Source organism: Miniopterus natalensis, chromosome X, assembly GCF_054644295.1.
Source record: "Miniopterus natalensis isolate mMinNat1 chromosome X, mMinNat1.hap1, whole genome shotgun sequence".
NCBI classification, from domain to species: Eukaryota; Metazoa; Chordata; class Mammalia; order Chiroptera; family Miniopteridae; genus Miniopterus; species Miniopterus natalensis.
The window spans coordinates 61,097,248-61,113,318 of NC_142103.1; the positions used below are offsets into that span (position 1 = coordinate 61,097,248).

The 16,071-nt window shown below is 38.8% G+C and overlaps 1 protein-coding gene across 1 annotated transcript in view; it reads right to left on the bottom strand.

The window, feature by feature from the left end:
- The window catches only part of AR (androgen receptor), a 141,030-nt gene that overhangs the window by 11,871 nt on the left and 113,088 nt on the right, over positions 1 to 16,071 (bottom strand). The window contains exon 4 of the mRNA XM_087813309.1: positions 162 to 449. Within this exon, the coding sequence (XP_087669435.1) occupies positions 162 to 449 (288 nt within the window). The remainder of the gene's footprint in view (positions 1 to 161; positions 450 to 16,071) is intronic.

Here is a 16,071-nt window from a genome sequence, read left to right on the forward strand (position 1 = left end):
TAAAGTGGGGATTATACCATTCTCTATCCCCATAGGGTAATGGTGAAAATTGCATGAGTTAATAGGCAGGAATGGACAGGACATGGTACCTGCCTTGCCCATAGGTGCATTCACTAAATATTATCTCCCTTATTCCATGCCTCTACTTTCCTTTTTCTTACCAGGCAAGGCCTTGGCCCACTTGACCACATGTACAAGCTGTCTTTCACCCAGTTCATTGAGGCTAGAGAGCAAAGCTGCGAAGGAGTCAGGCTGATTGTTGTCATGTCCAGCACACACCACGCCTGGCTCAATAGCTTCCAGGACATTCAGAAAGATAGGCTGACACTCATAGCCTTCAATGTGTGACACCGCCAGCTTCTGGGTTGGCTCCTCAGTGGGGCTGGTGGTGCTGGAAGCCTCCCCTTCCTCCTGCAGTTTCAGATTACCCAGTTTCTTCAGCTTCCGAGCTATTGGGAGGAAAGGGAAACTTGGATTTATTATCAGTGACCAAAACCACACAGCACAGCTACCCTGTTAGAAAACCTATCTGGGCTAAAGAGAATAAGGATGTTCATTCTTCCTGGTCAGAGATTTTAAACTCCTTGAGGACAAATGCTCAGTTTAACACGGGTTGAATGAATTATTAATCACTCCAAATCTCTACTAAACTAAAATGTCATATTTTGTTTTCTCCCACTCACCTTGCAAGACAGACCTAGTATATCCTTAGATTGGGCTCTGCATAAATGTAGGTTTCAGTACTCATACTTCAAACCTTCGATTGAATTATTCACTGATATATTCACAATTCATTCATTCATTCAACAGAGATTCAATGTTAAGCCTTTTCTTCTGGATGACAAAAAAGACAAAGGTCCTAACCCTGTCTGGTAGAGGAGAAATTAATACCGACATGCAGTTAAAATGTCAAACCAGTGTAAATTCTTTATATATTTTTGAAATTAACCCCTTATCAGATGTATCATTGGCAAATATATTCTCCCATACAGTGGGTTCCCTATCATTTTGCTGATGGTTTCTTTTGTTGTGAAGAAGCTACAACAAAAAGTATTAATGTTACAACAGAGATATTAATAAAAAAGACAATAATCACTCTGCATAGGTGGGTCAAGAAAGGCTTTATGGCAGCATCTTACCTGAACCTTAAAGAATGGTGAGGGTTTCACCAGGCAGAGAAGAAATGACATAAACAAAAGCACTGAGGAGTGTTTGGGGGAAATAGAGACCAGTGTGGCTGGAGTATATATTGCATGTGCGGGTACACTGGCTATTTATGAGGTTGAAAACAAGATGAGGCCTGATTTGGACAGGGCATGCATATCATATTAAGAAGTTTAGGCTTTTTATTACAGATAATAGGCAAATACAGAATGTTTTAAATCAAGAGAATGATATACTTGTGTCTCAGATTTTTAGGTAAAGAGACTAGAAAGGCAAATATAAGTCTTAATTTTGGGATCCCTAGAGGTACCAAAATGTACAGTGACTTGGATACTAGTCTCCCTGCTCTCCCCAAATACACACAAAAACACACTTTGATAGTTAAAGCTCTCTGAACATGAAAAGGCTGCTAAGCACTCATGTCATTAGAGATGATCAAGTAGAGATGAAAAGCGCAATGGTTAAGAATTCAAGCATGTCAACATAGTACTGGAAGTCAGATAAGCAATCAGACAAGAAGAAATAAAAAGCACCCAAAATGGAAGGAAGAAGTAAAGTGTCATAAATAAATGGGAGGATATACATGTTCATGAATCAGAAGAATTAACATCATTAAAATGTCCATACTACTCAAAGCAATCTATAGATTCAATGCAATTTCTATTAAAATACCAATGGCATATTTTACAGTTCTAGAACAAATGCTCCAAAAATTTATGTGGAACCAAACAAGACCCTTAATAGCCTCAGCAATCTTGAGAAAGAAGAACAAAGTTGGAGATATCACAATACCTGATATCAAAATATACTACAAGGCCATTGTAATCAAAACATCCTGGTACTGGCACAAGAACAGGCATATAGATCAATGGAACAGAACAGAGAACCCAGAAATAAATCCACGTCTTTATGGTTAATTAGTATTTGACAAAGGAGACAAGAGCATACATCGGAGTAAAGACAGTCTCTTAGTCTCTTTAATAAATAGTGTTGGGAAAACTGGATAAGTATATGCAAAAAAAAAAAAAAAAAAGGAAGGTATACCATCAACTTACACCATATACAAGAATAAAATAAAAATGGATAAGACTGAAATGTAAGTCACAAAATCATAAAAATCCTAGAAGAAAACATAGGCAGTAAAATCTCAGACATCTCTCATAGCAATATTTTTGCCCATATATCTTCTAGAGCAAGGGAAACAAAGAAAAAATAAACAAATAAGACTACATCAAACAAAAAAGTTTCTGCACAGCAAAAGAAACCATCAGCAAAATGACAAGGGAACCCACTGCATGGGAGAATATGTTTGCCAATGATACATCTGATAAGGGGTTAATTTCCAAAATATATAAAGAATTTATACAAGTCAACAGTAAGAAGACAAATAATCAGATTAAAAAATGGACCAAGCACCTGAATAGACATTTCTCTAAAGAGGACACAAAGATGGCCAATAGCCATATGATAAAATGCTCAATGTCACTAATCATGAGAGATATGCAAATTAAAACCACAATGAAGTATCACCTCACACCTGTCAGAATAAGTACCATCAATAAATCAAAAACAAGAGAGGATGTGGAGAAAAAAGAACCTTAGTACACTGCTGGTGGGAATGCAGACTGGTGCAGCTACTGTGGAAAGCAATATGGAATTTCCTCAAAAAATTAAAAATGGAACTGCCTTTTGATCCAGTGGTCCCACTTCTGAGATTACTTCCTAAGAATCCCAAAACACCCAACAGAAAGAATATATGTACCCTTGTGTTTATAGCAGCACTATTTACAATAGCTAAGATTTGGAAATAGCCCAAGTACCCATCAGTAGGTAAATATGGTACATTTACACCATGGAATACTATGTGGCTATAAAAAAGAAGGAGCTCTTACCTTTTGTGACAGCATGGATGGACCTGGATTATTATGCTAAGTGAGGCCAGTCAGAGAAAGACAAATACCATATGATTTTTCTTATATGTGGAATCTAATTAACAAAATAAACTGACAAACAAAATAGGAAGAGGCATGGATACTTGGAACACACTGACAGCTGTCAGAGGGGAGGGCGGGGACTGGATGAAAAAAGGTGAAGGGATTAGCTAAAGAAGATATATGCATAGCCCATAGACACAGACAACAGTGTGGTGATGGCCACAGGAAAGTGGGCCAAGGGCTGGGTGGAGGTGGGCAAAGGTGGGGGGGGGGGATGAGGACATCTGTAATGGTGTGAACAATAAAAATAAAGTTAAAAAAAGAATTCAAGCTTGAAGCATCCAAAATGAGTTTTTTAAATGGCCTTGAATATCTTTTCTCATCTTCAGACTACCTAATTCGATCTTCCGAATTTCTGCTAAAGAAACTGGAATTTTCTGGTGTTGCAACACTTCACACTGAATACTATAACAATCTCAAATATTGTAAGATATTACACCTACAGTGAATATGCACTGTAACACACATATTGATTTTCTTCTTTAGCAAAATGCTCAGGGGGAATCTGAAGGGCTGAAATAGAGGAACCATGCTAGGAGGCAGCCAATAGAAAGAATGATAAAAACATTATTTAAAACAACAATAATCCAAAACCCAAATCTTATGAACCATCCTCCCCACATGCTCACATACACACAACTTAGAGGTCCTTGGGCATGTTAATGTTTACTTCCCCAACATTTATATTGGCACAAATATAAATAATTGAAGCGGTCATTATTCTGAGCCCTAGTATAGGCAGGTGCACTGAGGTATACCATAAACCACTTTATCTCTAACCTCCTTAAAATAATAATAATGTTTAAAAAGATATAAAACAAAGAAAGAAGTGGATTATTCAATTTAAATGAATAAATACAACAAAATCTGCTGCTGATCTCTTTTTGTCTCCTGCAGAAAAAGGTACTTATCTGAAACAAACTTTCAGGTCTAATTAGAGAAATAAGTCCTGCAATGCAAACTCTAATCATAGTGTAACTCAATGCAAGAATGGATCATGTATTTGGATCAACAACTAGGATAGAGGAGGAAAGAATGGTGGGGTTGGTGTTGCAACAGGAGAACAGAGGAAACTCAGGGTAAAATAACAGAGAGTCTGCAAAATCAACCCAGAGTACAAGATGACCTTGTTCAACAATCATTTCTGCACAGCTTGGGCACACTCAGTAATAAGGATATATGTACACCCATGGCCAACTCCCACTTCCCACCAAGAGAATAGGCTGGAAGGTATGGTCCAAGCTAAGTCCATCTTCTCCTAGGGCTAGAGACCTGGTCTCCACAATATCTTGTCATCTAGTGAACCCATTGCTGACAGGAGTTCTTTTAGGCAGCTTTACAGATTGGTAGTGCCTACTGGATTTGCTCCCCTGGTACAGCTTCTAGCGGTAGACCCCCTTGTCCCCATTATTGGCACTTTCTGATCTTGAGACCAGGAGTTGCCAGACCATTTAGTCCTCTTCAAGCTTGGGAGAGGACAAGATATAATTAGCTCTATGCCTGAGGTAACAAAGAGAAATAAAGATAACTATTTTTTTCAGGGCCTTCTATGTGCCTCACTTCATGAACACATTACATCATTTAATTCCACAATAATCTTTGAAGGTTAGAAATATTTCCAAACCATTTTTTTTTTTTTTGCAAATCAGTAAACTGAGGTTAACACAGCTAGTAAAAATTTGAACCTAATAATCTGAACTCGGTCTGCTGACTACAAAGCCCAAGGTGTCTGGAGCCCTGAACCTTACCTCTAGCCTTAATAACAGAATTGAAGAACAGGGCTTGGTTTATATATTTTCTGCCTTCCATGCCCACCTTTTACTCCAAAATTCAGTAACTAGCATTAAATCCAGAAGGGCAGAGGTAGGGGGCTATGAGAATATTCTAGTCATGTGTCCAAAGCAGAAACAAGTTTAGAGTACTATAGAGGCCTAAATATTCACAGCATGACAAAACAGAAAGGGTACTTAAACATCATCTCATCTAGGGAGCTACAGATACAATATACCTTCAGTGTCTACACAGGTAATACAGTGGTGTGTGTATGTGTGTGTGTAGGAGAATGGTGGAAACCAGTGAACTGAAGTGAATGTCTTACTGCCTTTTTGCCCCTGCCATGTTCTTGCATTTGCACATGCACACACACACACACACACACACACATACACATACCTAGAAGGCATTGATACAATATTTAAATATGTTCCTGAAACTCATCTGTGTTCCAAAGTTGAATTTAATCCTTAGTCACAATTTTGATACTTCTGACATGAATCCAACCTTTCAAGTCAAAGATGGAGAGGCTGAAGCCAGAGAGAGTGAGGTTGCTGTACATCGGCTCTCTTTTTGACTGATTTCTACTCTATCTCAGTATCTGCCTCTCTGAGCTCTTTCTATATTTGCACTGTCCAACATAGTAGCTGTATGTTGCTATTTAAATTTAATTAAAATTAGATAAAATTAAAAATATAATTCCTTAATTTCACTAGCCACATTTCAAGTGTTCAAAAGCTACATGTGGCTAATGCTTACTATATTGGACAGCACAGATACAGAACATTTCCTTCATCACAGAAAGTTCTACGGAATAGTGCTATGAATATAAACTGTTTTCTGGGGCAGCTGTCCCATTTATCATGCCTTATTCGTGCTATTGATAAAGAAAAAAATCAGCCAAAGAATTTTACACAGATACATCTATGGGTTTTTCTAAACCGTGGAGGGGCACACAGAGTAATTGCTGGAGGTACAGTTAGTGAGGTATGCTCTATAGCCTTGACTATACCACAAGTGACTCAGATCTCAGTGGGATGATGACTTATGGACCTAAACAAACTCATTACAAGCAAGGCCAATATGTGCAGACTGTGGGGAGAATTCATCAATATGAAATAATTCCCCTTCTCTGTGTAGTGCTAATGAGAACTTGGCTGGTATTTTCACATCCTGCTCCTCTAGACCTATGTGGCATCTCCTTGAGGAAGAGAAGCTGCATTCCTACTTGTCTCCAGTACCTGGGTAATGTGTTGTCCCTGTGGCCACAGTGGCTCAAACTGCACCAGGTGTTCTGGCCTCTCTGCTTGAAGAGGGTGACTGTACTGAGCATAAATGAAATCAGATTCCATTCATTCTGCTGGAGATCCTCTGTTCTCTCTCTGTAACAAAGGCCAGCATGTTGCTAGACGACTTGGAATGCTGGACAATGAGGCTTGCTAGTCTCAGCTGTTACTCAGTGCCCAAGGCCTTGTTTTCTTCCATGAAGGCCACCCCTCACACCCCTCCTGCCTCCTGCACCTGAGCCCCAGAGTCAGATATAACTCTTTCATGTGAAGTATAAGCCTGCTGGCCCCTGCATTATGGCAGAGACCCATTAGTCTACTTAAATTGAGTGAAGTAAGGAGAAAGGAGACAGTAAAGGTGGATAGTTCTAATGTTCTGTGAGTTGTTTTGCATCTTTTCCCTGTCTTTCAATCTCAGGTCAGAGCAGTGATGAGAAAGGGCCACTAGAAAGGTATTTCCCTGTCCCTACTGACTCGAGGGGTTGGAGTACCTGACATGGCACTTGGATCCTATAGGGAACTCACTTTTCAGCCTGGTGGCATTAGACCCTATGGGGGCTGTTTCTACAGCACCAGAGAAAGACTTTTCAAATCAGGATTCATGATGCATCCCTAAGGAGGGGTAGATGTGATAAATGTGTAGCTTTTATAGCCACTGTAACCTTTAGGCACTGTTGTAGCCTCATTCCTTGCCACTTCAAGATAGAGGTTTCCTCATACATGGGCAAGGAAGAGGCAAGGAGAGGTGAAGTTTCCAAAGTCTTACAAAGTTTGAATCCCTCTCCCTAAGTCAAGGATGTTCCTCTTCCTCATTTGAAGTACACACAAAAAATCACTTTCTGTGGTAGGTATATTTCTAAGATGACCCCCAAGATTCCAAACCCCTGGTGTGCAGACACCTTCTTTCAATTATTTAGTCAAATGCTAATCTAGGTTCTGTTGTGAAAGAATGGGCAGATGTGATTAAGGCCACAATTTGTTGAATTTAAGGGTGGTTATCCTTGATGGGCCTGACCTAATCAGATGAACCTTTAAAAGACACTGGGCTCTTTTTGGAAAGACCTTCATGGAGTCAGAGGGATTTAACATAAGGAAGTTTCTCTGTTGTTGGCTTTGAAGGTAGAGGGTCCACATGTCAAGGAATGAGGGCAACCTTGAGTAGTTGAGAGCAACCTCTGGCTGACAGCCAGGAAGGACATGGGAGCCTTAATCCTAAAACTGCAAGAAACTGAATCTTGCCATAATCACATGAGCTTGGAAGAGGACACTGAGATCCAAATTAGATGCAGCCTGGCTAATACCTTGATTTCATCCTTGTGAGATACTGAGCTAAGAATCCAGTCATGCTGTGTCTGACTTCTGAATTAACAGAACTGTGAGCTGATAAATGAGTACTATTTGAAGCTGCTAAATTTGTGGTATGTTGTTATGCAGCAAGAGAAAACTAATATACTTTCCTTATAGAAGTGTGGTATAGGAAATAGGCTTTGGAGTCAGATGATCTTGTGTTCAAATCTCAGCTCTGTCAATTAACTAGCTTAATAACTTTGAGGCCTTTGCTTAGCTTCTCTGAAATCTAGTTTCCTCATTTGTAAAATGGGGGTGCTCCCATCTAGTGCTTAGAATATTTTGGAGAACTAAATAAGAGAGAACACCTGGCAGATAGTGAGGCCCTCAAAATGGTTTCTTCACTGTCTAATCATTTCTAAAGAGTAGAGAGTGAATGGTTTGCAGGTGGCCTAAGTCAGTCATGGGGAAAAGGAACAGCAGAATTAACAGAGAACCAGATAGAGCTGAGAAGGGAAGGGAACGTAACACATTATGAAGTGAAAAACAGTAACAGAGTTTCTTCTGGATGTAGCTGCCTATAAAACTGAATTAAAATCTTAAGTGTAATTCTAAATACTAAGAAAACATAAAGGCATGTTTGGTGCAAACCTGCAAATATTTTGTGAAAACAGACTAAGCTGTGGTTATGTGAGTGTATGTTAGTATGTGTGTATGCAGGTGCTTTATATTATAATGCTTAAATCTAGGGGTCATGAACTCAAATACCTTCATTAGTCGGGCAGATATGTAAATGAGTAAAACAGCCTAGTGAACATAGAATGGGCTGGGGAGAGTGAAGGTGATTGAAGCCCTGCCTACGAGCAGTCTATATCAATTTTCTAAACAAAGACTATGCTGGGCAAACAGAATTCTGCAAGTGAATTTTGGTCTGGGCAATGCCAGAATATAGCTCTGGTTTAAATCATGTCAGCCATCTTTCCACCTACTAGGATTTGAGTCAGGGTGTATCGCTGTATAAATTTTGGCTTAGGAGGTCAGAGGAAAACTGAATTAGAATCCAGGGGAGTTCACTGTATGATCTCAATATCATCTCTTTCCTCCTTTTGCTCTTAGTTTCCTCATATACATATAAAAGGTAGTAGTTAAAGTAAAGAATCTGGAGTCAAATTGTCTTAGTTATAAGCCTGGCTCTATTACTTAGTATCTTTGAGACTTTGAAAAAGAGTTAGCCTCTCTATACCCCAATTTCCTCATCTGAAAAGTGGGGATACTATTAGTATCTAATTAAAAAGGTTGTTAAGGAATATAGACACTATGGTGGTGTCTGAAAGTAGGGGGAAGATTCTACACCACCAGAAGGACTTTCTAAGACTAAAGCATAGCGAAAAATTCACTGAACTTAAGGGGGGCAAAAATGCAATGATAACATAAAATTTCTAAAATGTTATTCACAATAAAGAAAAGGTGGTGGTATTCAGAGTCTTATTGAATGTGTGACCTTGAACATATCCCTTAATTTCTCATAAAACTCAGTTTTCTCCTCTGTATAATGGTAACAATCTGACCAGAATACTACATAGGACTATTATTAGAAGGAAATTAGATGATCTCAGCTAAAGTGCTCTGAATTCTGTAAAAGTGTATGCCAATGGGGAGGTTATGAAATTTTCTAAGAATGGATCTCTAGCTAAGAAACATTCTGAAAAACTGCCTAGGGTAGCAACCTATAAAAAATATCACCTTCCATATCAGACAACTGGACTGAAGCCAAAGGTTGAGGGCCAAACTGACAAGTTTCAAAATCCTAAAATAATCACAGGCTCTACCCCACAGAGTTGTAATTTTCCCCAAGAGAATGTATGTTAGGTACTTAACACAGAGTAAAATCTGTAGGTCAATAAGTGATGTCTCTTACTCTTGCTAGTTGCTAAGCCCCACATTGCTCCATTTCACCCCCCGTTATATCTGGCAGGTAAACCTTTTTCTGGAAAAGCTAACCAATGAAACATATCATTTCCACGGGGATTGAAATTAATTAGGCAAGAGAATCAGGGTGGGGAGGGTCTCCAGGCATCAAATTAGTATAGTAGTAGTGCCCCAAGGATTCTAGAAGTTTCTTTAATGGCCCCTGAGAAGAGATAAAGTGGGTCTGAACATGCGGCTCCAATAATCTCACCTTGTTTCAAACCAGAGCAGTAGTACTTTATTCTGTATCTACATTTGGGAATGTCAGATTTTGCTTGAAGAATAGTTACATTGCCTAGAAAATGTTTGAAAACCCCAAATCTTTTCTATCCAGATGTCCTATCCAAACCAATTCTTAAACAAAGATGAGTAGATTGAATGCCAAGTCTTGCCCAAGTTCACACAGCTAGATAGAAGCAGAGCAAGAACTAGAACCAGCTATCCTGACTTCTAAGGCTATATTGTTTCAATTTCATCAGGTTGAGTAGCATCCTAGTAGGGAGAAGAGTCAGTTGGAGATGAGTGGTGAAGAACTAGGACAGGGACAAGAGACCGGAAACAGAGCCAGTCCTTGGCGTGCATGGAGTGAGGTATTAGTTGGGGGTACATCCAAGTATAAGTATACACTAATAAGTGTAGGTCAAATTCCCTCAGGCAAGAGGGTTCCTTGGTCTTACCCCTACACTCTCATTCTCTTCCCAGTCTCAATTCTGAGTCAAAGGAATAGCCAGGAAAAAGAATATCAAATTTTATCTTTCAAGGTTTATGTTGGACTATTTAGTCTAATGGTTTTTAGTTCATGAAGGAGTAAATGTAATTAATAACAGAATGATGTGCAATGCTGCATATCCTTGCCAAAGCGCAGGATCTGGCAGAAACTATTTCCAAGTCTCTCTCTGACTACGGAGCCAGAAGAAAGGGGCTTACTGTCCAGATGCCATCCTGGGCAAGGGGCATAAGGTCATTACCAAAAAGCTTGGAAATGCTTTCACATAACAAGCTTTTCCACTGGAAAAAGTAACTACATGAATTTAGAGCATACATGCTTTTACAATTACATTTAAACTGACATTAAAAACAAATGTGAAACAGTCTAAGCTGAACAGGTCAGGATGACCTGAAAAGCAAACGAGAGAGAGAAAAAAAAAAAAAGAAAGTAAAAAGAAAGAGAGAAAAAAGGGCCCAATGTTAAAAGCATTAATTCTGTCAGTCTGTTGTAAATAAGAAAATACCATTGCTGTATTAATGGTTTTATTAAAGGAAAATCCACTAGCAGAAATATGCAACATTTAAACAAATAGAAAGCAGTTAAAAAATAAAACACATTAGCCTTTCAGTCCACCTTAGGGAAACTCTTGTTGGCCTGGAGATTAAAATTCTGCCCCAAAGAGGGAGAACTCCCCTCTCTCCTGAAGTCCTTTCTTGGCTTTTCTCCAGAATGTTGCTGAGTCAGAGGAAAGAGAGAGAGATGAGAGAGAAAAAGACAGACAGAGAGACACAGAGACAATGTGTATCTATGTGTGTATGTGTGTTTGTGTAGTATGTGTGTGTGTGTGTGTGTGTGTGTGTAGACCAGAGAAGGAAGAGGGTGGAAAATGCAAGCCCCAGGCAAGGCAAGGCAAGGCAAGGCAAGGCAAGGCAAGGCAAGGCAAGGCAAGGCAAGGCAAGGCAAGGCAAGGCAAGGCAAGGCAAGGCAAGGCAAGGCAAGGCAAGGCAAGGCAAGGCAAGGCAAGGCAAGGCAAGGCAAGGCAAGGCAAGGCAAGGCAAGGCAAGGCAAGGCAAGGAGAGTGCTTCTGGCTCCCATTTACTCCTGGCTTTAAAGACTCCACATCCACCAGAAGGAAAGTGGTTTTAAAATGGAGGTTCTTGGACAGATGGCATAGCAACATATTTCAAATTCTAACTGCCTCCCCTCTTATATCAATGCAAAGTTTGAGGCTGGCTTGGCAGGAGAACAAGGACTCACAACCTGTGGAGAGGCAAGCATATGATATGAGTGTGCAGTGGAAGAGTGTGGAGGCACTATGGCTAGAAGTAAGCAGTAAAGCCTGATCCACTTTCTTCCATCACCTTAACTTCAATAAGAAACAAGAGAAGTAGGCACTAGTTCTTAGATTTTGCCTCCTCTTTGTGAACGGTTCAAGTGTGTGTGTGTTCCTGAAAAGAGAGTCACCTTGACTTTAGGAATGGGGAGAAAAAAAACAACCCATCTGACTCTAGTCTCCTGGTCCGTTTGAACAGAGGCTGGCTGGCTTCTTGGGGAAGCTCCTCCAGGAAAGGCATAAATAAGGTTCTTGTTTACTCAACTTTTGTGGACCACCTTCAGCTCAGTGATGGGGCCTGAGGTTCAGATCTGTGTCCTTGGCAGTGGTCCAGCAGAATGGAGATAAGGGGAAACTCGTGAATTGCCTATTAACCAAGTGAAAATGGCCACAGGAGCCTCAGGTAGGCACAGTGGCTTCATTTTCAAGGTAGCACCTTCAGTTCCACCAGCAAAGGTTCTTCCCAGCAGCACACTGTGGAAAGCAAGCAAATGAGCCACAGCTTCACTATATCCACCTGAGTCAGTGCCTGACTGTCATCACATATGATCAAGAACAATAAAAACAAACAAACAAACAAAAACAAACAACTCTGCTAGCACTGGTTGGGTAGATCAGTTGGTTAGAGTGTAGGCCCAATATGACAAGGTTATGGGTTTGATCCCCATTTACAGCACATACAAAAATCAACTAATTTATGTGTAAGTGAGTGGAACAAAAAATCCCTCTTTGTCTCTCTCTCTCTCTCCCTCCCTCCCCTTCTCTCTCTAAAACCAATCAATAAATAAAAACATTCTGCTAACACCATAATATTACAGAAAACAACAATCATGATACAACTACATAAATGGTAACTGCTATCACTTTTAGAGCTAGTCCTTAGTCCTTAAAACATCCCTGTGAGGTATGGTAACACCATCAGTCCCATGGGGAAGAGGCATCAACTAAGATAGTAGCCCCCAGTCCCAACGTCAGACTGTGTGTTCAGGAGCAAGTTCTTAAGCTCCTAAGGTTTAGATTCCAGGTGTTTCTGGGCTATTCACTAGCACACTGTATAAATATACTAAGTATATCTAAGCTATATACTAAGTGTATATATACACACACACACACATATATACATATATATATATATATATAATTTGTGTTTGCTGCTTTGTACACGGGGGATAAGAATTAAGCACACAGGGTATAGAGAGGGAGAATATGGAGGAAGAGAAGGGAGGTGGAATTTAACAGTCTCATTATAGACACTCAGAGCCCAACAAAGAAAGACTCCCTATTCGGTCTTCTGAATTTCTTGGAGCAGCCAAACAATCCCACAATATTACAAGCATTATTACTCAGCTTAGAGATGAGAATGATTCAAAATTAATGTCTGTGTGCCTAACAGCTCACTAATCAAAGCTTCCATGCCTCATTTTCCACCCTGGGGAGAGTCCTCAGTCTCTTTCAGTTTTATTGTGGCCAGCATGACATACCACGCTGTGCAGGCTGAGGCTGGTGACCTTTTGTCTTGGCCGAGATCCAGACTTTCTTAGTTTCAAATGCCAGTCCAAGTTTCCTGCAGGTGATTTCTTCGGTATTGGTGCTTACATTTTTTTATAATTAAAATTTATTAGAATTGCAGGAAATAAATAAAGAAAGACCATTTTGAATAAACTGTAGCAGAATAAAGGGATTGGCAACCCTCTTCATAATTCTATTGCAATGGTTTCTAAAATCTTGCATAAGGTTTCATATTTCTGATTAGCTAAGTACTGGAAATATGCCCTCTAATGTGACTTATATGGGCACGTGGAATAACTGCAAAAATATCATGGAACTTGAGCTTAATATACATTAAATACATTTTCTTCATAGTATAAATTATGAAAAATTGTTACAATATTGTACAATATTGTAATTTATCCATCTGCCATCCCTAGAACTTTAGGAGTTTAGGCATGTGTGGAGAGAATACAGTGCAAAGATATCTGCATGTGTAGATCAGGGTTTTTCTTTTGTTCACTCTGGGTTGGTTTCCATAGTCTGTGATGACCAGGCATGCTGTGATTGCATTACTAGAATCAGAGTATGGCCCAGATAGGAAAGCTAATGGTAATCATAGTGATCATTTGCATATACCGAGACCCAATTGTATGCCAAGTGTTAACTTATTTACCATGTGTTAACTTATTTAATCCTCACAAGAGCCCTATTAGATGTATGAAGAAAGTAAGTGATAGTAAGTGAAGAACAGAGAAAGTAAGTAACTTATTTAGGCTCACACAGCCAGGAAGTGGCAGACAAATTGCTGACTGCTAAAAGGCTGAAATGTCCCTCAATGATTAATTTTCACTTCAGCCAAAAAACCATTGGTTCAATGAGGGTATTAAGCAGGAAAAAGGAAGACATTTCTATGCGTGGCCTAAGAGATCTAAAAGTAAAGCAAAGATTAACTGGACTGAGGAGACTGGAACCTGATTCCAAAAGAAGTGATCCAGGGTAGCGATTTCCAGTTTACTTCCTAGATATATTTTGTCATGGAAATATTATCAATAATAAACAATCCGAAAGCTCTACTGATTTCTGGGGGCTCTGTATTTCCCCCCTTAGTTCTCCTTCATACAAACATAATCCCAGAGAATGTGCAAAAGGCTCTATTAAGGCATCTTGCTCAGATAAATTGTGTATGTATAAGTTCGGTATAATAAGAAAATATTTTTAAACACTTTTGTGATTGTAAGTAATATATCCTACAATTTGTAACAACAGGCGGCACTCTTCTTAAATAAAAGTAAAATGTTTTCAAACAGTTCAAATGAAACATTTTTTCCCTGAATTGTTATACTTGGAAAATACTTGCCTTTGTATATATGACCTATTATGTGCTATGTACTTTTAGCTTTCTGCCTACTACCTTTGAAAAATACTGCCTATGACATCATTTTACTCTTTCAAGAGCAACTGAGGGATTTTGGAGCACTCACAGCAAAAGTAAACAACAATAAAAATTTTCTGCTGCAATTACACTTTAGAAACTCAAGATTTTAAGTGGGAATTTTACAAGTGAGATACTCATTCAAGTACACGATATGGGGTATCATCAATTTTTATGATTAGAAAAAATTATTTACCTCTAACCATAGTTCTCTAAAAGCACACTCTCAAAGATAGACTACAACATTTATATGCTGTCCCAGATAACTTGGTTTGGAGGAATTAAGAAATACAGTCTCTGTCTCTCCATATACAAGTTCGCTTGAGAACTGCAATTAGAGAGAAGTATACCTTTTCCCCTACAATGTGACACCAGATATGTATGCAACCAACTGGAAGATGGTGATCTAAGGTTTATTCAGGGTAATTCAGCCATAAAAAGGAAATCTTGCCATTGCAACAACAAGGATGGATCTTTAGGGAATTGTGCTAAATGAAATAAGTGAGACAGAGAAAGACAAATACTATATGATCTCACTTATATGTTGAATATAAAAAAAAAATGACTGAACTCATAGAAACAGAGAAAAGATATATAGTTATTAGAAGTGGGGATTAGGGGGTGGAAAAAATGGATAAAGTTTGTCAAAAGGTGCAAACTATGAGTTCAGTGTTTTTTGGTTGTTTTTGTAATACTGTCAACAATAAAATAAAGTATTTTTTAAAAGCTGCAAGCTTACAGTTAAACTATATTTAAATTTTGGGGGTGTTATGTATAGACTGTGACTACAGTTAACAATACTGTATTGTATATTTAAAAGTTGCTAAAAAGAATAGATCTTAAAAGTTCTCATCACAAGGAAAAAAATTATAACTATGTATGGTGATGGATGTTAACTAAACCTATTGTGGTGATATATTATATAGAGATGTATATAAAGTCATTATGTTGCACACCTTTAATACAATGTTATATATCATTATTTCAATAAAACTGGGAAAAGTAGATTGTAAGTGCTGAGTCATATGTTGTGCATATTGGTTTCAAAGTTTATAGGGCTATTCTGCTCTTTTGTGCATACCTCAACTGTGCAGATCTGTAGAAATACTCAGCTGAGAATTGTGTGGGGGAAGTAGCACTTCTTACAATTGAGATTTACTATTTTCATCTCCATCATGAGCTCTAATCTTGAGAATCAAAGGAGAAGGGAGAAACACAGTAAGTGGGTCCCACACTGTTGATTTTTATGATAATCTGCTGCCTGCTGCACTGCAAGTAGAGGGGATTCAATCATTGGATAGGCAGTGATACCTAAATTCTACAAATATGTGATTTCTAGGCCTCTTACTTTAGCAATGAGGTTATGTGGTAGCTCCATGATGAGGTTCTGGGTACATAGTGGAATTCTGGTCAGAGAGTACACAAAAGAACTGTTAAAATTTTAGTGAAGAATATCTAGATATCAAAAATATTTAGTAATCAGTTTGCACGATGCTGGAAGTCATTATATTTCTCAGAAATAATTTGTCTAGTATGCTCCTTGGGTCAAGAATATGTACCTGTGCTTATGAGATAACTTGGGCAATAACTCTGTTTTGGCCTGGATTGCATCTTGTCCTTTGTGTATAACACTA